Source organism: Impatiens glandulifera, chromosome 5 (genome assembly GCF_907164915.1).
Source record: "Impatiens glandulifera chromosome 5, dImpGla2.1, whole genome shotgun sequence".
NCBI classification, from domain to species: domain Eukaryota; kingdom Viridiplantae; phylum Streptophyta; class Magnoliopsida; order Ericales; family Balsaminaceae; genus Impatiens; species Impatiens glandulifera.
Genome location: NC_061866.1, coordinates 33,656,868 through 33,680,017, shown reverse-complemented (window position 1 = coordinate 33,680,017; position 23,150 = coordinate 33,656,868). Strand labels below are relative to the sequence as shown.

The following is a 23,150-nucleotide window of genomic DNA, read 5'->3' as shown; positions in this document are numbered from 1 at the left end:
GAATCATTATATATATATATATATATATATATAGATTAGTTAGTTAAAAAGTTGAACTTATATTGTTAGAATGTGACGCGTTTATCAAATTTTGGTTTGAATTTAAAATATAAAGTGTTATTAGCCTAGTTGGTTAAAAAGTTGTACTTGTTTTGTTAGGTTGCAAGTTCGAATCATACCTATAGTATTTTTAATTTTATTTTTAACCGTTTTAAAGTTTATGGGCGGGTCAACCCACAACTCCGACCTCAATATCCATTTAATTTCACATATATATATAAATAAAAGATGATCGCGTGGAAAACTATATATACTCTTAAAAAAACCTAAAAACCAATGATGAAAAAAATTCTCCCGCTACCTGTTTTGATTCGTTTAAGATCGAACGTTAGAAAGCTGAGGCGAGTGTTTTTGGATCGTTTGTTTACTCTGACTAGTTTATAAGGTATATTCCAAATCCTCTCTTCAGTCTTCGAATTTTCTGATCTGTACCGAGTCTCCGTTTTACTTGAATTTGATCGTTGTTTTTCTTCGATCGGAAGAAGCACTGCTTCTATTTTTCTGTTTTAGTTTCATCGACATATCGGCCAGCGAACTCTGTTTCAATTTATTATTGTTTCATGTGTTTGAATATGATAACACAGATACGATCTAATGGATTTTATGACCTGTATACTGCTTACTAAGGATTTTATTCAAGATTTTCTGCATATGCTGTATATGTCTTTATGTAGATCTTTGAATATGATTTATATTTCTTCATATTGGACTTAGTTTATCCTTATTAGGGTTTTGTATTTCTTCTCAGACTCCTTATTAGGTACTTGATTCAATATTAGGGTTGATATACTGTTTATTGATTCATCTTAGTAGTCTTACCTGCAGAATTGAATTGATTAGTTTGATTTGTGTGCTGGACCTTCATTCATTATTTTAGAGAAATATGTACTTTTTCTATAACTTTTTGCAGTATAAAGTTTAGAGCTGAAAGGACGATGTTTCAAAATAAAGTTTTCGAGGAAACTATGTTCTGAACATCTCTCCCATGTTTCAATTTTTCATTTGAGATCATCTAGAAGCTGAAATCACTTGTTTTTAGAAATGTTGCAGAACTGGAATTAAATCTAGAAAAGAAAATGACCCAACTGTTTTGAATTAAAATTTGACATTGATGGTAGGCATTTGATGTTAAACTAGATTGATGAGTCAAGTTTCAAGATATGAAAGTCAGTTTTTCATTTGAACATGAAATGGTTTTAAAAAATCATCAAAATAATAGGCTTCCCTATTTGTTCTGTTTTCTGGGCAGCCTATTGCATTTATTTTGCGAAAATTGAAAATAAAACTTGTCTCTGTCATTTGAAGTTAAAAACCTATTAAATGATAGTTAAGACTTTTGGTATTCATTTGTTCTAGTTCTAATGCACCATACACTCATATTCAAATTCAATTTTATGACCTGGAGACTGCTTCTAGTTATAGTTTTTATTATACATTATATAAGAACAGAATATCTTAACTGAGTTAAGTTTATTACAGATTGACTGGCTCAGAAAAAAATGATTTCTAAGAATTTGGAGATGGAAATGGACGATGGATGTAATGAAGAAGTTAAAGTTGGCAAAGATAAAGGTTATAGAAAGGCTAAACATGACATGTACGCTGAAGAAGTTAAATTTAGGCGTATCAAGAGAATTCTTTTATCTATCACAAAGCCTTCATATACTCTAAGGTTGGGCGGTGAAAATGTTCGAGCTGAGCACCGAAATCGACTGCAATATCTTCTGTGCATGCTCGTACGTAGGCACAATTGGGAAGAAGCGAGTGGCGTGCTGAGTGTTCTTCTAAAAGCAACAGTAGGCAACAAATCACCAATAAAGAATCGCATAAAGTATGGGGTATGTAATTTCTTAACCTAATCGATAAATGTGCTTTGGAATTAATGTCTGAACTCACCATTTTTTTTGGGAGAGATTAAAATTGAATGTCAATTCCAAGTGAAGTCTATATTGGAGGATACAGTTTGTCATAACCTGGGCTCAGAAATGTTATGAACATTGTTTAAATTGATGTGTGTACTCTTATTCAGGTTGCATTAGAAATTCTCAAGCATGCAAGAAGTGATGTTAAAGCAACTAAATTCCGGCACATATTTGAAATTTGGATGAAAAAGATTGGGTCAATGAATATGTGGCCAACAAAGGTACAATATGGAAACTAAGGTTATTTATTAAGCAGTTTCTACTTGCTTTTCAACACATGTCATTCCACCAATTTAATAGTTTTTTTACAAGTCATTTTCTTGTCATACTGAATGTATTTTCTTGACCTGGTATAATAAATATGATTTGGATTCTAATAAATGCTACCTTTGCTTTTTCCTCTGGGCAGGATAGGTATGTGGTTCAATCGGAATATATTATTTTCTGTCTAAGACAAGGGAATCTCGATGGTGCATATCAGGCTGCATTGAGGTATTGACCTTAGTTTATTCTTCTGTATTAACTGAATATTGGTTCATAGGATTTTCTACTTCCTTCTTGGTTAATTATTGATCATTACTCTCAGTCTGATGCAAGAACGCCAATTTTCAAATGATCCAATGTCGAACTTAGTTGTGGGTCTGACATTCTACCAGTTATGGTATTCAAGTATCCCAGAGGATTTGCAGTTGCAAGATATTGATGAATCACATGTGTCTCTGGAGTCAGAGATCTCAAGATCATATGCTAATACACTATTTGAGAATTCCGAAGGACAGTGTGTGGTAGATGAGCATGAAGCTAGTCACACCTCGGACTTAGACTCAGACACATCTGTTAGAATTGACAAAGTCAGTTCTCATGCTCATAGTGTGAATGACAGTAAAGGTTCCATGGAGGTTGATGGATCTCAAGGAGAAATGACACCCAAAAAATTTCAGTCACAAGGACTTTACATGCAGTCTGACGATGATGATGATAATAGCAGTCAGAAAGACCACTCTTTTGATAATCATGCTGATTATATGGAATATGTATCAATTCTTCATTCCCGTGGTGAGTTAATCATTGTCATCTTGTTTAGCCTAGGTTCCACTCCTTACAAAGTTAGTGTTCCGACTTCTGAGACCTGTAAAGATAACTTTTTTCTTACTCAACAGTCAAATCATCAACCATAATACCATCTTTTTTTTAAAGATTATTTTCTCATTACATATTTATACCCCTAAGGTCTTGTTACCCAAATAACTTGATTTTCTATAACCTACACTAAATAAGATCATTTGGAAATAACCACTTGGTTATTCAAATAACCCAAGATCAAACAAGGCTGAAATGTAAACCTCCTGGGACTACCCCTTAGGGGGAGACAGAAAAGAACCTGAGATGCAATCCCGGTTCCAAAAGATTACCATTGAATAGATTCTCTGCTGTCAGAGAAGTTTGGTATAAAGAAAATGGACGTAGATAGTTTTTGTTGTAGGAAGTACCATAATCATTATATATATGGTCAACCAATCTTAACATAAAGGTGTTTGTAACACATTTTTTTTGTTTCAGTTAAAGTTATGGTGTTCAATATGTGACTGGAGTCATTAGATATTAGAACTTGATCTAGGAGTTTGTCTGATGTGGGATTATTTGGGTTTTTTCAAATAACCCCTTATCCCATCATTAATCACTTAGTCAATCAAATCGTTCAAATCATCAATAAAATTTACCAATTACCCCTACTTTAATTTTTTAATAAAATTTGAATATTAAATACAAAAAGATATTTTAGTAATTTAACCCAAATATCCCACTTTTTCATCAAACAAAGTTTTGAATTCATAATCCGGATTTTTCAAATAACCCCACATCAAACAAGCTCTAAGTTAGAAGGGCACAATTATGTTATATGGCGGTTTCCTTTGGTTGGTACATATTTGAATCTCTGCAAAACCATAGTCTTTCACTTGGTTGTATTTGTTCAATATTTAATTTCTAACGCTGAAAATGGACACTGAGGAAACTAGAATGGTATTTTAACCACTTTCGGCATATAATTCTTTCTGATGCATAACTGCTTGAATGTAGATTGTCAAGTGTTTAGGGCTTTTGACCTGCTGCATCCTAAGAGATGCATCTTATATGACTGTTTCTAACAAACTATTTACCTGATTCTATTTTGGGACAGGTTTAAATACATGGCTTCTTCCACTGAGGATGTTGAATTCTAGTGGTAATTTAGTGGATTTCAATCACTTACATAAGGAACTGACAAATGATCACTACAAGAGTGCAATCAAGCATTTACGGCTTGCTTTATGTATGACACCTCCAGTTAAGGAGGCATTACTTCCTTTGGTACAGGTAAGGCAAATCCTTCATTACTTCATTTTTTGTTGTGACCTGGAGCACTCTTATCAGCCTTCAAAAATCTAAATTAAAAACTTGTATAATTTTAGTTACGAAATACAACTAGGGTACAAACTATCATTCAAAGAGAGAAATTGGGGAGAAATGATAAGATGGGGATAGAAGAGAAAGACCTCACATGCTAGCTCCCCCCCCCCCAAAAAAAAAAAAAAGCTATAAAGACTATAAACAATGAAGCACATAAAAAGACAAAAAAAACTCAATTGAAACTATAAAGACAGCTCTTTTGTTAGTTTTTATTTTCTGTAATAGTTGAGATATGTCATCAACTATAATATTTATAACCTTTTGGTAGGGATGCTCAATTGAGTTTGTTGAATTCCCAGTTGTTGTTACTTGGTAATCGCGTTCACGAGGCCATGGATGAGCTAGAGAAGTTCGGTGATCTTTCAGATTCAACACTCTTACTAAGGTACTAGTTCTTCCTTTATTATTTTTCTGGATACGGAAAATAAAGGTTTGGACTTTGGATGATTGAAATTGGAATTAGAAATATAATTTCAATTCCAATTATATAACCTTTTTTTTTTACTTTTATTCTTTTTGTCGTTAGATTGTAAGTCTGAAGAGATTTATTTGAATTTTGTTTTCTATTTTAACCGCATATAAACCATTTCAGCTAATTAACAAATAGTTAGGAGAATGGAATTGTCTTGAATAGTGCGGGAATATATTGGAACTGGAATTTGGATGTTTCGATAGTAGAATTGATAAATAAATAAGTTACACATTTTAATTCCAACAGAATTCTAATTTTAAGCCCATAAACAAACATAGCTGGAATTAAACCACCCCAATTCAATGTTCAGATCCAATTCAGCTTTAGCCAAACGTGTTGGTGTCAGATTAGAAAGCACAAGAAGAAACAAACAATTAACAGTTCTCACCAATTGTAGATTTTGATTATATTTTTTTAAACTGTTTTTATTTGTTTTAATTTTTTATTCATATTAGATTGAAAGCAAGTCTTCTGGAATCATTTGATAGAGACAGTTATAGCAAAATGGTAGCTTGCTATGAAGAAACGTTGAAGAAGGATCCAACATGCTCTCATTCATTATCGAAGCTCATCAGCATGCATCATAATGGTATATATATGTTTGTATTTTGAACATATTCCTTATTTATGTAGGTAGTATATACAGTAAGTAATTATGTAAACGATTCATTTGCAGGAGAGTATGGTCCTGAAGAACTTGTAGAAATGATAGGTCTTCATTTAGATGGTACATATGCAGAAAGTAGTATGTGGCATGAGTTTGCTAGTTGTTTCCTGAAGCTTTCTGTAACTGAAGAGGACCGAATGTCAGTGTGCATAGATGAAACTGGAAATAATACGGCCAGGCATGGATACTCAGTTCGTTTCAATAGGGTCCCCAAAATGTTTATCGAGGGGGGATCTGGAAAATCCTGGGCGTTTCGTTGTAGATGGTGGTTGTCAAGGCATTTCAGTCCAAACACCTTTAGCTTAGAAACAACAGCAGGTAAAACTTTTTATTTTTATTTTTAATGTTTTACCTTTGGGGTGAACTGAAAACATAGAATTGTGAAACAGGTGAATTGCAACTGGTGAGTTACAAGGCAGCTGTTGCATCTCATATATATGGACATGCATTTGAATATGTTTCCAATGCTTGCAAATTCTTGCAAGAAAACGATACGGATTTGTTCTTATTCTTGCGAATGCACATGCTAAACTCTGTTCCATTCTATGATAGGAATAAACGTCTATAATCCTTCTCTTTTGGCTACATTTTTGGGTGGTTATAGGTTAAAAAAGGGTGCTAGTTTATAATTAAATGTATGTATATTATTACTCTTCCAAGGAAGACTTCATTCATTTTTTGAATAGAGGGAAGATTCATTTTAGTCCTCTTCCTATTCCCCTGCTTTTGTATTTTATGTTTGACCTATGTTAAAATCATGTATGTTTATTTCTACAACCGATGTTTTTCAAAAGTAAAATAATAATAATAACCAAATGTATTCAGCAAATAAGAGAGAATGTATACATATTATTATGTTATTTTCTTATTAAACATATTTTCACGGCCCATTGGTATTGTGGCAATCTAGCCTAGTGCTGCGCGGGAATATTTGGTGATCGAGTTTCTACTCGTGATAATATGCCTACTTAAAACCAAACATCCATAAAATTAGTAAAATTTTGTTTGTCAACGTAGAAACTGGTTTTAATTTTAGGTGTTTTTTTTAATATTTTTGAAGAAGGTCCTACTCCTGAAATTCATAATATGTAGTTTAAGGGAAAACACAAAAATTCAATGATGGGTACCAACATGGGCGAAAACAGAACACAAAATTAACTAATCCTAAACTTTTCAAGAAGATCCACAATATCTTCTTCCAAGATTAAGGCAAATCGGTCTTACTCTCAGCCAATGTCATGAAAAAGGTGCTCGATATCATAAGCTCGAGTCGAACCATGTTATGATTTTTTTTACTTTTTGGATCCAAATGACCCATCAAGGTCAAGTGGGATGGAGAACCACAAAGACTTACACATTCAATACCTAGGCTTCAAGTAATCTCTGATAAAATCCAGCACAACCGATTCTTTCATGCATAGAATTAATCATCCCTAGCTCTGATTTCTTGTATCTAGGGATCAATTACATTTCACATGAATGGATCAAGTTTGTGTTTAGTAAATTTATTTAATGAATTACAAATCTGAACAGATTCAAACTAATTGTCTGCATGCTACCATGCATCAATCAATAAGAATATTGTCCAAAACAAACTGTTAAAAGTTTAATCAGGTACAATTGTTGGAGGAACATTGCAGTCATCATGTCTATTCCATGCACCATCTATGTAATATATAGAAGATCATACAGAAGTAGCTTTGGCTTTCTCAATCTTTTGAATGGAAAACTTAAGCTCTTTCTGAATATTAAGCCTTGAAGGTGACAAAACAATATCTTTCCATATATTTCCATCTTCGTAAGCTGGATTTGGCCTCCCGTATAGTTGGTAGATGGAGTTTGCTTCGTCGGCCAACCTCCCAACCGTGCTTACGCACCTTATTTCATCTGGATCAACCAACAATGTCTTGTCTTTGTCTTTCCACCCTATCAACTAATGAATTAAGAATGTTTTAAAATAAGTTTCATCTAATGTAATCACAAACGACGAAATAGTAGTTTATAATTGATTGATACCTTTGGAGGGCCTTCTAATGCATTAGTGCTATATAGCCTAGCATTGTCTACAAGATGACAGTAAGTTCCAAATGCATCAGCAAACCTTTTGTGTGATTTCAACTGTGATTTAACCCTCACAGCTCTTCTGCACAGAATAGCTCTCCTGTTTTCAGCACAACATTAGTAAACACAACATTCATTGTTCTTTTAATGGAATCAAACTTTAGATTTTCACTTGAATTATCGTTTTTGGATAGATCCAAAACTAACAAACAAAATGGCGGGTAAATACATACCTTATGCCTCTAATAACGGCTAAATAAGCATCACATACAACTCCAACCAACTCTATTCTGTATGGTCTCCTCTTCTTAACCCCTTCCTGTTCTTGTTCCCTTTCTTCCATTTTCTCCCAATAACTCTCTGTCACTGATCCGTCATCGCTGACTCTATAACCGATGCCCATTCGATACCTGCTGCGATGGACATTCCTAGCCATGGCTATAGTCTGAACTACAAATGGCACCCATGAGAGTGTCCCATCCATGATCACATCCCTTCCCTCGTTTAACGCAGTCACTAGGACCGACGAAGCTGCATCAGTCGATGATTGGTGCACCTGCATCAGTCGTTCTTTAGAATAATGAATTGAAAAAGAAAACAGATAAGATATATGTACCAATTCAGCTGTTTTAATCATGTCATGATGATGGCCTGTGGAACTAAGAGCTTTGTATATAACATCTGATTCTTTGAAAGCATCTGCTTCAATTATAACTGCATTTCCTGCAGCACCTGCCCAAAATGGGCTGTACAAATATATATATACATGTATATTCATTATGTTAAGTTTAATTATGGAAAATGATAATAATTATAATACTTACTCTTTGAGAATGTCCTTAAGAACAGTACTCTTCCCAGCTCCCATTCCACCTCCCATGAGGAGGAGAACAGGGCTTCTATCCTTGTGATCCACAGGAGCCATCACATCGGTGCATTGTGAGTCGTCAGATGCTGCAAGTCCGATAGCCTTCATCTCCTCCACTAAGGTGTTAAACACTCTTGCCACCTTTAAGTTCTTAGTAACCCTTTCAAATCTCTGCTCCCTAGAACATATAAAAGATTGATTATTTGAAAATTGAAAGAAAATCGAATCAAACTATTAAATTTGTGACAGTTTTTGTCCTAACATGTGTCCAAATAAATAAAAGATTTCATACCTTGTTGCAGCCATTACAATGTGCCTAAGCTTCATTTTAGGCTCAATTTCAGCACCCAATACCTGGCTCATCATGAAGTGGGCGTGGTTCCAATGAAAAGCAAAGTAACTTAAGATGCATCTCTCGAACTCCTCCACAAGCTTAATGAAGAGAGATTCCGCGTGTTGCTCGTTGCAGAAATAGGCATATATGTCATCTTCACATCCTTCTGATTTTCTTATGTATTCTGAAGCCATCCTACATAGGAGTGGACAATCTTTCTTGTTTCTGAACCCCATCTGTCTTGCTGTGAATGGGATTTAGAATATGATTAATGCATGCATTCATACATATAATAAGGAATGTGAATGAGATTTGGAATATTATTACTTAACTTACCAACATAGGAAGGGAAACATTCTAGGTAAATGACACCGCCTTGATCAGAAAGCCTAATTCGAGGAATGACTTTACAATCTCTAACTTTCTTAAGGCGGTAATGCATGGCCGCTGCGATGATCAACCCGACTGACGACGCAACCAAGATCTGCGTGTACGACGGGGAATGGCCGATGATGGTGCTATGATCTGATCATGGAGATTGGATCATGATCATCAATACAATAATAATGAATTTAACAATGGTCAATGGTAGATGTAATTAATTACCTTTCTGCATTTCTTGGGAACCCAAGAAAGATTGAGATAGATCAGGTGTGAAAGTTTAGGTTTGAGTTTGAGATCATATATTTGCATGAAATTGCATGCATGATCAGCAGTTTGTCATGGCTATGGGGAACAACCTCGTACATCAGCTTGTTAATCGTGATTGATTTTGGTTTTTTCTATTGAGAGGTTAACTGATTTGAAGGGTGAAATAAGTAATGGTTACTAGTTAATTTAACACTTTCTATACAATTATATTATATATATATATATGCACATGTGTTACTTTTATTTATATCCATCTATATTTAACTACCCAAAATAAGTAAAACATTAACAATCCTATATATATATTTGAAAATCTACATTATGGTTCATTTGATCACTTGCCACGCCTTAGCTGTTGTTATTGTGAATAATAAATTGGTGTATGCCTAACTTGCATCTTAATTCCTCAAAGTTGGTATCTAGATAGCTTTAGTGAAAATATCTACAATTTCATTTTCTAGATGGCACATACAATTAATGCTTGTTCTACCATAATATTGTACTACATTTCTGACAATACTTATTGCTTCTTGATGATCACGTAACAACATGATAGGATTTTCAGAACATGTTGTATCCAAATTCCTTCGCATATTCCTAACGCGAGAGTTCCATATACGACTTTAACATTACTTTTTTCGGCCTATAAGTTATGGGAGTCTAGAGTTCCCACTAAGATTTTTTTCCAATCGAGTGCATCCACGGTGATATTCTAACTGATGATAAATATATGTGCGATGATCTTATCTTAATTAGTCAATGTTGTTTTTATTTCAAAGAGGGGGAGACGTCCCCTCATCTTCTTTTACATTAAGAGTGTCGTTGGTATTTGAAGTATTCTTTGGAACATTACTGGTATTCACTAGGTTATGTCGAAAATCATTAGTGGGTGTTAAGAAACGTGAATTTAATCGGATAGATTTGCGGGTCTAAAACAATGGGGCTATATCCCTATTATTTTTTGTAGATAATTTGGTTGAAGTAATATCATAAAACTTTTAACGATCTCAAATTATCATTGCGAATTCTTCATAATGCTATCGTTTTGACATTATGTATAATGAGATTTGATTTAGAAAGCACATTACGATTTTGGAATATCTATCTGCACACATTATTTTTAATATGTTTGATATTAAACTAGATATATTATACAAATTTAAGGGATAAAACCATAAAAACAAATGGATAAATTAAACTTTGTATCAGAAATATTTTAACATAAAATATTTCCAAACAGCCTTGGATTAACGGTTAGTGATCTCTCTTTCTCTTTCTCTCTTTCTTATTGGAAGTTCCACCATTAGAAGTTGCTTGCAATGAATGTAGGGGTGGGTCATCTAGCACAATTTATGCTCTCTACAGGTAAATGTATCATCTTTATATGCGACCGATTCATCTTCTTCTTTCAGATGCACAATGCAGCCAATTCTACATTTCTGAAATTGTAGATTCCTTGATCAGATTGTCATTTGCCTGATTACCCATCTAGGGTTCATTTTCATTAATTCACCGATTGCTTGCTTGGACTAGCTTCACCACCAATGATATCAGATTCCTAATTCCCCTCGTTTGAATTTCTCAGAATATGCATGTGCATGCATTTTGCTTCCTTTATAGACATAATTCCATGCATATAGATGTCGGATTTCATCAGTTTGGATCTGTATATGGCTGCAGCAGCATGAAACCAGGCGCATTCTTATTTCACCTTTATGAATGAATGAGTTGATCACTTCACCATCTCTTAATATGGATACCAGTATTTCACAGATTACTCTAGAGAGGAATCCTCGGGGTTTTGTTAATGCCCTCTACGCAATGGCTTCTGAATGGATATTGGTTCTTCTGTTATTCATTGATGCAGCCCTTTCATATTTATTGACTAGATTTGCCCACCATTGCAAGCTGCAAATTCCTTGCATATTATGCTCCAGGCTAGATCATATTTTTGGAGATGACAATGTTGATTTCTACACAAGTCTACTTTGTAAGACCCATAAAAAGGAAATATCATCGTTGGTTTACTGCGACTCCCATGGAAAACTTACAGGTGCTTGTGGAATGTGCGAAGAATGTCTTGTATCATTGGTTTTGCAGAATGGATCGAACATGGAATCAATTAGATCACTTATGGGAAAATTAGGTATGGATATCCACAATCTAATGCCATCAAGAGACACTGTAAGTTTTAGGACTTGTAACTGCTGTAGTAAGCTTTGGACAGCTATACCATTACCAAAGGCCGTGTTTCAAAGACAACTACAATTACCTTCTTCAATCTCGCGTAGTGTTAGAAACCACCCAAAACCTCCTCTGCCTCGACCTCCAGGGCAAATTCGTTTAAATAATCATGAAAGTTTGAAGAAGATAAGGGACAGGTTTTCTAAGCCAATATCTCCTCAGCTAGGTAAACCTAGAGTTGATAACTTCTCTTATGTTGGATATACAGAGCTGAAGATTACGTCTGATACAGAGTCTGAGTTCCCATTCTCCGATGATGAAGATGTAAATTCTGTGGTTCCTGAGATTATTATAGATGACAAGGAAGTCCATGTCCAGCATCGTGGGAAAAGGCCAACTGTTGCGAATACACTTCTAGACCAATATTTGCTGAAAAATGAGAATGTGTCTTCTGATATTATGGGATGGGTATCGAAAATTGGAGATGATATTGAAGGAATCAACTGGCAACAAGCGAAAGGAAACCATAACGATATTGTTTCCAAATCAACTGCAGCTGTTGAAATTCCTAATAGCCATGTCTCCACAAGTAAAAATCAGCCTTTTCTCCCAGGAAATCCAAGCTCCTTAGAAGATAATGGGAAACCAATGTACAATGTTAATCAATCGCCTGTTGTGCCAGAGTCAGATGAGAAATGTAAGTGAATATCATATCTTTAGACCATATATCAAACACAAAATTACAAAATATAGAAAGCTTATACTATTTCTTATACTTGAAACCAAAGTTTAATTTATTCTTTGTTTTGTGGGTGTTTGTTGCATTTTTGGCTCACCCACCTTTGTGAAATTATTTTGACAGCTGATGCTATTGGAACTTGCCAGATCACATCAAAATCTGATGATTATCATGTAGAATTCCCAGAAACCCCAGACTCAACACGATATGCAGTGATTGATAGTGTTGAAACTGATAATGCGGAACAAAAAGATGACAATGCCGGCCAAGAATCAGTCAATAACAATGTAAAAGTAGAAGTTGAGGGTGTTTCAGGAAAACAATCTGTTATTTCTGGTTTCGAAGTTACTGAGATCGAAGGTGAAAGTATTATTGATAGGTTAAAACGTCAGACAGAGCATTACAGACAATGCATGGCGGAGTTGTGCAGGGAATTGGATGCAGAAAGGAATGCTTCATCAGTGGCTGCAAATGAAGCGATGGCCATGATTACAAGATTGCAAGAAGAGAAGGCAAGTCTTCATATGGAGGCTTTACAGCAGTTGAGGATGATGGAAGAGCAAGCAGAGTATGATATGGATGCTCTGGATAAAGCTAACGAACTTCTAGCCGAAAAGGAGAAAGAGGTTCAAGATTTAGAAGCAGAGTTAGAAATTTACCAGATGAATCCACCAGCAGCGGAAGAAGAAGAAGAAGAAGGAAAGGGTAATAATAATTCGTTGGATATGAAAAGCTCGTCGTTGGATTACAATGCTGAATCGAACTATATTTCGCAATGTCTAAAAGAATTGGAGAGAAAGTTGAATCAAATAATATGTCGAAATGGAAATGAGGATAAAAAGAAATTGATTGGTAATGGTAATAGTAATGGGGAGGATGAAAAGGAAGATGAGAAAGGAGAATTTCGGTTGGTGAAGTGGGAAGAATTGAATTCGGTTGAGAATGAAATATTTGATCTTAATATGCGATTGGAAGTACTTGAGGCAGACCATGAAGTTCTAGCACAGGTTCTGTATTCACTTAAGAATGGACATGGATTGCAGTTTATACAAGAGGTTGCTCGTCAGTTACATGAATTAAGGAAAGCTGTAATTGATTCAACTCTACAATCTTCTGCTTCTACATCTACTTCTACATAGTTGTTACCTGTTCTGTTCTGTTTCTTCTCTTCCTTATTTCATTCAAAACAAAACAAAAAAGAACATATTCCTAGAAACAAGGAAAGAATCTCATTTTTGTTTGTAGATGGGATTGGTGTTCATTTTTATCTCTTTCAGGAGCCCATCCTATCAATTATGTCATGTATTCATCTTCAAACCCAATTTTCTTGCTGTATAAAAATGTGGTTTATATTAGATTTGCGCTCGAGTGGCTTTGGTATGTGTATTTTCATTCTATTATACTTGTTATGTATATCAAAATTGACCATTAGATTCGGAAAATGTTATAATTGGACTGATCGCGAAAAATCATTAGGGATCATAAGGAATCTTATATCAAACTAAATAATTCAAGGTGAACCAAATTGTAACTAACAACATGACATTTTCTTAATAGGCTTATTAGCCCTTATAATCCACTTATCACCAATCTATGTTGCTGCAAACCACAAGAAAAATGACACTTTGATACTCAATAGTGACATTTTCTTGTCAAAACAAACTCATTAGAAGAAACATTACCAAAATTGAAAAAAAGATCATTCTCACCCATTGAAATGTTTGAAGTAATATATATTTTCGATAGCAAACCACTATCTATCTACCAACGTGTGAAGAATCAAGCCCAACAAAGCTATACATACAATGACACCATCTATCTACACATACATATAACACACAACCAAACATTCATACCAATTAAGAATCACATCATTCTATACATTAGCAACAACGTATATAACCATATCAACATTCCAAACAATCTAAACTTGGAATGTGCATACAACAGCGGTTTTGAAATCAAAACCGTGAGGAAGAGGTGGGTTTACAGCTACCGACCTCCATGTCTTCTTCCTAGGATGGTACACTTGCATCAACACAAATCCTGCTTTTCTTTGTTGCCTTGACTTTCGTGGATCCGACGAAGAATCACCACCGTTGATAAACATCATCACATGCAATTCACCGTTTAACGCAACAAAACCGACTGACCTGTCATCCAATATCTTTTTTGGCACTGTCGTTTCCTTCCACCATCGATTGGAAGACATGTCGTACCTAAAACAAACATTTAATGTTTTAACCAATTAGGATGGGATCCAGATTGGCGAAACTAGTGGTAATTACTAATTGAATGGCTGAAGACAACATTTACAACTTTATTCAGTAGGTTACGCAAACAAAACAAAGCCAAACCAAACAGGTAGCTGTAGAGAATTTAACCTAGGGCTGAAATGACCAAAAAGTACCCATTTGATAAAACTGAGATGAAATGTCAGATACAAAATATCTAAATTTTATGTACTTGATATGTAAGTTGATTTCATAGGTGAAACTGATGTCTTGAAAAAGTACTTAAATACTATTTTACCTTTAGAATTATGTAATTTGATTAATTTCCAGAGGTTAAAGTTGTCTTTTGAATGCACTTACTGAAGTATAGAGTTGAGTTATTCATAGCTTACCAAATTAGGTCATATTTTTTAACTTAATTTGAGTTCAATCTAATAATTAAGTGATATTCACCTGACAGTTACCACCAGATAAACTTATTCAAATAAGCAGTTAATCATTTAGAGCTGCTTAACCAAAAACTACAAATATTTCTACTCAGTACAGAGAGAATTACATGCAAGTGTTCTACAGCTGTCCTAAACAGCATCAGATTGGAAATGAAATGCTGGAAATGGAGAGTAATTTATTAGCTAACATAAATGTTTATAATTTTTCTTAAAGGAAGACTGAAAAACAGTAACATAAATGTTTATAATTAACACATATGCTGTAGACAATATATAAGTTCCAGACAAAAATAAAAGGGGTTTATCTCAAAGGATGATTTGTCACCACTTCTTTCCATGACAACTGGTTGGGAGCATCCACCAAAGGACTACAATTTTCTAAGGTTTTCTTGTACATTCATAAAAAGAAAAAAAAAAGAGTTCAAAATTCCAGTAGTCCAATTGCCAAACAACTGTCAAGAAGCACAATCAAGGAGAAACAAGAGTGTTTGGAAACACTTTTGGTTTTTAATATGGGTCTCACTAAGTTCAGATACACACTAGTGGGCTGTTTTTCATGTTGATCATGATCCAAAAAAATCTGCATTTGTTATGTACCAAAAACCACGATAATAAAAAAGGTAATTTTGAGAAATATTAGGACTGCTTGAGGTGTTCTCTTTATATAATCTGCAGTAATTGGTTTTGAGGGATACAGATGTTTTCATTCAGGTAAATGGGCCTCATATGGGGAACTTGCCTCTTTATCTCTTGATAAGACTATTGCGCTACCCATTGTGGCATATTATTTTTAAGCTGACAACAATCTCTTCATCGATCAAATCATCATCCAAAATACTAAATTACCTTTACTTTATTTTTATTTTTTTTGTAACATTTTATACATTAGATACAAATAATTTTTTGTCATTTAACCCAAGAACCAGAAATAATCAACTTTATCATCAAAACAAGGTTTTCTCTTCAAAAAATCCCTAAATCAAACCAACCAAGTTTGTTCAAACTTAAATGTAGATAAAGCAAGTAAACAGCAAGTATCATAACTTAGGCTTTAACCAAAGAATAACGCTGCTTATGATCTTTAATAATTTTTACAACTTTTCAAATATTAGATACAAAAGATATTTTAGTCATTTAACCCGAAGAACCAGAAATAATCCACTTTTTCATCTCCGAACAAGTTTTCTTTCCAAGAAATTGATTCTTTTCAAATAATAACGCTGCTTATGACCTTGGATAAGTCTAACAGGAGGGTAAATGTCATAGATTGTCATTTGGGATCTAAAAGGAAAATTCTGAAAAGTTAATCAAAATATCCAGAGAAAATACAGCAAAGTTTAGTAAATTGAAGTGACAAAACATTCCATATAAAGAAGATGGCATTAATACCTGTAGATGAAAGTCCCATCTAACATGAAGATGCCAGGAAAATCCCAATCTTCATCCTCTACAACAACAATCTTCCCCAGCCTTCTCCTCTCCCCTTCCTCCCACATATCCCCAACTTCAATCCATCTACCACCAGTCTTCAGGTCCATAACAACAGCATCCCTGTAATATTCGTCCACAGGAAACATGCCTGATACAGTCCTGGATTCTCCATAACCACCCATAACCCAAAATTCTGCATTGTCCTTATGGCTGATAAAGAATCCAACACAACCAGCTCGAAACCGTGGAAGTCCATCTAGAGCAATCCACTCATCCGTCTTGATATCATACATCTCAACTGAGCTCATCCTACTCCCAGCAGCACCAAACATGGCATGCCGGGACCCACCTCCAGCTACAAGAATCTTATCTGAATCGGGAATTGCAGCACATGCAAAACTACCACGAGGAGTGATCATAGGAGAGAGATGACTCCAGGAAGATGTAGTGAAATCGAATCGAAATGCGGCCGAGGAAGAACAAGGACGATCAAGAGGAAATGATCTGGTGTCGAAGACAGAACCGCCGAGAACGTAGAGAGAGGTCCCGACGGAGATTGCAGTGAAATTGCAGAGACCGTAGACATTAGGATTGCAAGGCATGGGAGGGAGAGGACACCAAGCTAGGGATTGGGAATCGAAAAGATAAGGAGACGTGATAGAAGGATCCTGAGGGAAGATGCAGAGAAGGTTGGAAAGGTGCGATGGAGGAAGGTGCTTTTTGCGGAAAGAAAAAAGGGTCTTGGAGGAGAAGAAAGTCTTCCATGATTTAGAGATGGACTTGAGACGGTTATGGTGGGAGAAAGGGACGAAGGCGAGAATCAGAGCGGAGAGATCGTTGGGAAGGCCGGGAATTAGGGTTAAGCTTAGGGATAAGGATCCACCTCCTCGTAATTCTTCAGTCTGGATCGACGACGACGACGAGGATGGAGGAGACATCATAACCTTCTTCTTCTTGTTCTTCTTCTTCTTCTCCCTGTTTTTGATGAAATCGGCCTCTCTGATTGTATGTATGTATGGTGATAATATGGGGAAGAATGGAATAACGTAAAAAGTCAAATTAGATTAGGAAGAGATCAGTGAAAGAATCCAAGTAAAGATATCACCTTTACAGTCGATTCGAATATACTCGATTCGGCATAATCGGATGATGATGATGATGATTTTGCCTGTAAATCTTTCTTCTTCGCACTACCCAGAAACGAAAATATACTCACTCCGTTGTCATCGTCTCTCTCTCTCTAGATTAGTTTTAACTGTTTCTCGTCGGCTCTCACTGATGTGGCGGTTTCTTTTCATTTTATTTAATAAAAGTCATCATTTATAATATTATTATTTTTTTTTGGAAATTTGACGAAATTAATCTAATAATGACATAATTTTGGTAAATAAATTCGGTAGAATAAAATTTGTAAAAATAACTTTTTGGTAGAAAAGGGAAATTTGAACAGATGACCCTAAAAATAGGATGAAATACGGAAAGTGACGGTGGATAATTTAAATAGGGTTGCGTGACGCGATTGCGTAACGCAACTGGGGTTGCGTGACGCGATTGCGTAACGCAACTGAGGTTGCGTGACGCGATTGCGTAACGCAACTGGGGTTGCGTGACGCAACTGGGGTTGCGTGACGCAACTGGGGCATTTTCGTCCAAAAAATTTCATAATTAAAATTTTTTGAAAAATAAAAAAATAAAAAATTGCGTCACGCAACCTGAGGTTGCTTGCGTGACGCAGCTGGGGCATTTTCGTCCAAAAACAGTAAAAGGGGTCACCAGCGCTATTTAAATTATCCACCCTCACTTTCCGCATTTCACCCTATTTTTAGGGTCATCTGCTCAAATTTTCCGTCAAGCGAAACATGTATCGCGTGGCGCGAATGGGTAACTTGATAATGTTTACAAAAATGACCTCGCGTGATGCGATAATATTTGCAAAAATGATCTCCCATGCGAAGTCATTTTTGCAAACATTAACGCGTCACGCGATATCATTTTTTCAAACACGATCAGGCTATCTTTTTGCGTCACGAAGATCATGCGTCGGCGCAAGAGCCGTCAATTTAGGTTAGGCCTGTTGGCTTGGCTCGCCCCGCTAAACAATTTAGACAGATTTGGTTGAAATATTAACAACCCATTTGGAAGTGGGCCTACACGGGTCGCGGGCCTAGGCGGGTCGGACTTGAGTTGGCCCGCGGGTTGGCACAAAAAATCTAATCTGATTTATAGCCTTATAGTCATAGTTTTTTTTCTCTCCTAAGCAGAATTGCAGCAGTCAATACTCAATACTTCACCTATCGGTCGCCGACTACCTATTTGTTCCGTCTTTCTTTTCTTCGTTCTCTTCTTCAAGAGTTCGTTGATTCAAACTTGGTCCAGACTGCAGCAGTCAATACTCAATACTTCGACCATTGGCCGCTGGCTACTTATTTGTTTCACATTTCTTCTCTTCGTTCTCGCCTTCAAGGGTTCGTGGATTGAAACTTGGTTCCAGTTCCAGAAGTTTTACACTGAAATTCTGAAACTTAATATTCTGTTAAATAATAGATTCATTTTCGAAATGGACTCCTCTCAAAAGTAAAGTATTAATTTGGATGTTGATGATTTTGAAAGTGCTAAGCATGATGAAGGGTCATCTAAAAAGTTTAAGGAATATTATGATATTTGGATGTATTTTAAGAAAATAAAGGGTATTGATAATATAGAAAAAACTGAATGTAATGGATGCAAAAAATAGTATAAATGTGGGGATAAACATTATGGGACTTCTACATTGTGGTGTCATGTTAAAACTTGCAACAAATTGAAGTTTCACGACGTAGGACAAATGATTCTTGATCAAGATGGAAAGATGAAGTATAAGAAAATAGAACTATTAATGATTTTTGTTTGTAGTGAGACAACCTGCGGACTAACCCGTCTAACCCGCAACCCACCTTGGGTTGGGTTGGGTAGGGGATTTTTAGTCCGCCGTCGACCCATCAAACGATGAGTTTTTGTGGGTAGGCCCGTCCCACCATGGTTGGGCCATCTGACCGCTTTATGCGTCGCGTGACACAAAAGTGTATTATCGTCTTTAGACTGGCCGAAAATGTCATTTTTGCAAACTTTATCGGACATTGTTCATTTCCTTAAAAGGGTAATTAATATGGTTATTTCGTCAAATCTCCATATAAATGATTTAGAAAACAAAAATATAACAAAGGTAATTGCCACGGACTTGATCTCTCAACGTGAAAGAAATAAAAAAAATTAATGTTAAAAAAAAAATAAAAAAAATGGCCATGATCTGGAAAATGACTATTTCCAGGACATTTTAATAGAATGTAGACTGAAAATTAAGTTTGTTTAAATATTTTTCTTCGAATATGACTATTTTTTAATTTATTCGTTTTTTAGTATCATATATTTTTATTTATTTCTCATACACAAGTGACATAGACTAAGTTAAATTCGTAGTCTTATTTTTTTTTTCTCAACTTCGTTACCCTTATCACAACTCTATTTTTTTTTTAATAATTATTCAAAATTTTGAAAATAGGCCAATTACCGACCTATTTACACTCATGGATAATATATAAATGAGTAGTATTAAAATAGTGTTTATTAATTGAATATCAAATATATTTTTTTCTTAAAATATAATATTTAAAACTTTTATTTCATGAGATTCATCTTTCAATATATTAGTTAGAAATGATTATTTAACTTAGTTATTGTTAAATTAATTAATTTACTCTAATTATTCACGTGATGATGTGATATATATAAGATAAATGACAAATTTAAAATTATAATTGAAAGTTTTTTTTTTTTTTTTTAAATTTAGACATCTCTTAATTGTTTTTTTCATTGGAAGACTCTCCTCATAATATTTTGTTATATTTAATTTAGTTAAAATTCTTTTAAAATATGTGTTATTTTATTTTTTATTTAATTAATTAATTTATTTACATGTCATCAATTAGTGTATATATATAATCATAATTTCCCTTTAATTATCAAACTAATCATCCAACAATCTCACCTCCACTGCCTTCAACTCGCCTCCGCCATCTCCTCTGATTCTTTCTCTCCTCCCAGTCGAGTGCGACACTCGACTGCTTCCCCACCTTTACCTCCAGCCATGAGGCCCTAGACTTGAAACACGTTCTTATTGACTGCGCCTTAGCAATATCGAATGAGTAATTTCAGAAAGTAGTAAGATTAATGGAGAAGAAAACATATGATATCTGTTTCAGTGGTTGGCTGCTTATTTTTTAGAAGCCTTAGAGCAAGGCTATTATCTTCTGAAAATATAATCTACAAGAAGTTGAAATGCAACTATTCAATAGTGTCTGAACTCATGTCATACATGTATATATATCCTATACCATATCTGCCCTTACTACAAATTCGCCTACACTTCTGCCAATATCATCATTAGGGAAGCCATGCAAACCGAGAATCAGATTCACATAATCGATTTCTGCATCGCCCAAGGAAGCCAATGGATAGTTTTCATCTAATCGATCGTAAACAGGCCAGGCGGTCCACCTTTCATACGTGTAACTGGCATTGATGATTCCGATTCATTTCATGCACATGAAGGAGGAATGGATATTGTCGAGAAGAGACTTAAAGAAGTCGCCAGGTCATGTAGAGTCCCATTCGATTTCCACGGTGCCCCTAATTTAGGGCCGGAGCCAGAATTTGAAAACTACCCGGGCTAAATTGTTTTCAAAAATTCTATCCGGGCTATTATCAAGCAAAGAATTAAAAATCACACTTTAATGACAAGAAATTATCAATAACGGTGATATTTTAGCGTCGTTATTGTGAAACATACAAAAGAAATTTGGGCTACCCGAGCTACAACCCAGGTAAGGATGTGAGGTGAAACTCGAAAACCTAGGAATCCGAGAGGGAGAAGCCCTGGCTGTGAATTTTCCTTTCATGCTTCCCCAGATGCTTGACGAGAGGGTAACTACTTCAAACCATAGAGATAGATTGATAAGGTTGGTGAAAAGTCGTTCTCCGAAAATGGTGACATTAGTCGAACAAGAATCTAATACGAATACTTCTTCTTTTTTGCCAAGACTGTTGGAGACTTTAGAATATTACACGGCCATGTTCGAATCGATAAAATCAGGTTGCACAAAGGGTGAGAAGAAGAGGATAAGCACAAATGAGCATTGAGTGACTCGTGATATCGTGAACATCATAGCGTGCGAGGAAGAGGAGGGGAAATTTGAGCAAATGAACCTAAAAAGGCCCTTATTTGCCCCGGTGGTCACCGCATAATTTTTATTGCGCTGATGACCATTTTATTTTTTTGACGAAAATACCCCCATCACTTAACGCGATGGGAAGGAACATAACGCGATGAGAATAGGTTGTTTATATAAATACTTAATTTTTTTTTCATTTTGTTATTTTCTTTTCTCTCTCTTCTCTCTCTCGCGCGACAACGTTAGAACCCTAGACGAACACATCATACAAATCGATGACCAAAACCTGTTCTAATCCATTATTGTTATCATACGTATCGATTTATGTTCTTATTTCCATTATGTTCATCTTCAAACCCTAAACCATGAGGTTGTTCTTATTGTTCATCTTGTTCATATTTTGTTCATCTTGTTCATATTGGTTGTTCATCTTGTTGATGATAATATTTACAGATGATGCTCTGAATCGGTTCCGTTTCAGGGAAGATTCATGTTCGCGATGGGACTTCACGTTTCGCGAATGGACTTCACGTTTCGCGATGAGCCAAAATTTCTTGTTTTTTTTATAGTTAATCATGACTTCATTTGAGAAGGTATCAACATCACTCATGGTTTTGAAGAGAATCCGGCTTAGCAAAATAAACTTTAATAATCTTTACATGGAAACATTTATATTTTTCAGAAAAGGCCTTTAAAAAAGCCATCATTGAGTTTCAGGTAAAATAAGATGGTTTCAAATCGATTCGTAAGTCCATTGAAGAAAGTAAAGAAGAAGTTCAGTTGTTAAACAGAAGATTAACAACTCAACTACTTCTTTACTTTCTTCAATGGACTTATGAATCGATTTCAAACCATCTTCTTTTACATGAAGCTTAATGATCGCTTCTTCAAAGGCCTTTTTTAAAGAATCTAAATGTTTCCATGTAAGATTATTAAGATTTATTTTGCTAACACATATTCTCTTCAAACCCATAACTATATTGTTGATACATTGTCAAACGAAAGAGATTACCTATAAAATGACTGTACGAATGAACGAGTTTGAGTCTCGTTTTATGTCATGCACTAACAAGGAAGATGCATGGAAGATGGGGCTGGTATGCCTGATTTTCCAATACTTATTACATTTGACTTAAGGAGGATTGTATTTGTCAAAATCCTCCACATGGTGGAAGATGTGGAAACTTTCCTCCGATTTCCATGGGGGAATGTCTCTTTTAGAGCCACCCTGAAGGGTCTGAACAAGAACATGAAACGTCTCAGTTTCTTATATTTTAAGAAGATCGATGAGAAATCGTGTACTGATCATTTTGCTCCTTTTGCTTATAACATTCATGGGTTTGCACTAGCATTTCAAGTGTGGACATATGAGGTCATTATAGGCTTTTCCCCTAAATTTGCCAACATGAATGAGCTTAATGAA

The 23,150-nt window shown here is 35.2% G+C and overlaps 4 protein-coding genes and 1 pseudogene across 4 annotated transcripts; 3 read left to right on the top strand and 2 right to left on the bottom strand.

Moving 5' to 3' along the window:
- Positions 1-353: 353 nt before the first annotated feature.
- Positions 354-6,277, top strand: LOC124938342. Its single transcript, XM_047478763.1, has 10 exons — positions 354-445; positions 1,540-1,898; positions 2,090-2,203; positions 2,392-2,474; positions 2,569-3,038; positions 4,162-4,337; positions 4,730-4,815; positions 5,358-5,491; positions 5,579-5,887; positions 5,959-6,277. The coding sequence occupies exons 2-10, from the start codon at positions 1,560-1,562 to the stop codon at positions 6,135-6,137; spliced, it is 1,890 nt and encodes a 629-aa protein (XP_047334719.1). The 5' UTR covers positions 354-445; positions 1,540-1,559; the 3' UTR covers positions 6,138-6,277.
- A 976-nt stretch (positions 6,278-7,253) lies between these two features.
- Positions 7,254-9,448, bottom strand: LOC124939245 (calmodulin calcium-dependent NAD kinase-like). Its single transcript, XM_047479737.1, has 8 exons — positions 9,439-9,448; positions 9,169-9,357; positions 8,791-9,076; positions 8,455-8,676; positions 8,247-8,376; positions 7,864-8,186; positions 7,586-7,730; positions 7,254-7,502 (listed from the first exon to the last, which is right to left on the bottom strand). The coding sequence occupies exons 1-8, from the start codon at positions 9,446-9,448 to the stop codon at positions 7,254-7,256; spliced, it is 1,554 nt and encodes a 517-aa protein (XP_047335693.1).
- Positions 9,449-11,192: 1,744 nt separating this feature from the next.
- LOC124939244 (probable myosin-binding protein 4) lies at positions 11,193-13,551 on the top strand. Its single transcript, XM_047479735.1, has 2 exons — positions 11,193-12,371; positions 12,456-13,551. The coding sequence occupies exons 1-2, from the start codon at positions 11,203-11,205 to the stop codon at positions 13,543-13,545; spliced, it is 2,259 nt and encodes a 752-aa protein (XP_047335691.1). The 5' UTR covers positions 11,193-11,202; the 3' UTR covers positions 13,546-13,551.
- A 537-nt stretch (positions 13,552-14,088) lies between these two features.
- On the bottom strand, positions 14,089-17,790 carry LOC124938772 (F-box/kelch-repeat protein OR23). The gene is made up of 2 exons (XM_047479276.1): positions 16,479-17,790; positions 14,089-14,625 (listed from the first exon to the last, which is right to left on the bottom strand). The coding sequence occupies exons 1-2, from the start codon at positions 17,459-17,461 to the stop codon at positions 14,331-14,333; spliced, it is 1,278 nt and encodes a 425-aa protein (XP_047335232.1). The 5' UTR covers positions 17,462-17,790; the 3' UTR covers positions 14,089-14,330.
- A 2,952-nt stretch (positions 17,791-20,742) lies between these two features.
- On the top strand, positions 20,743-21,800 carry LOC124939243 (annotated as a pseudogene).
- Positions 21,801-23,150: the final 1,350 nt, after the last annotated feature.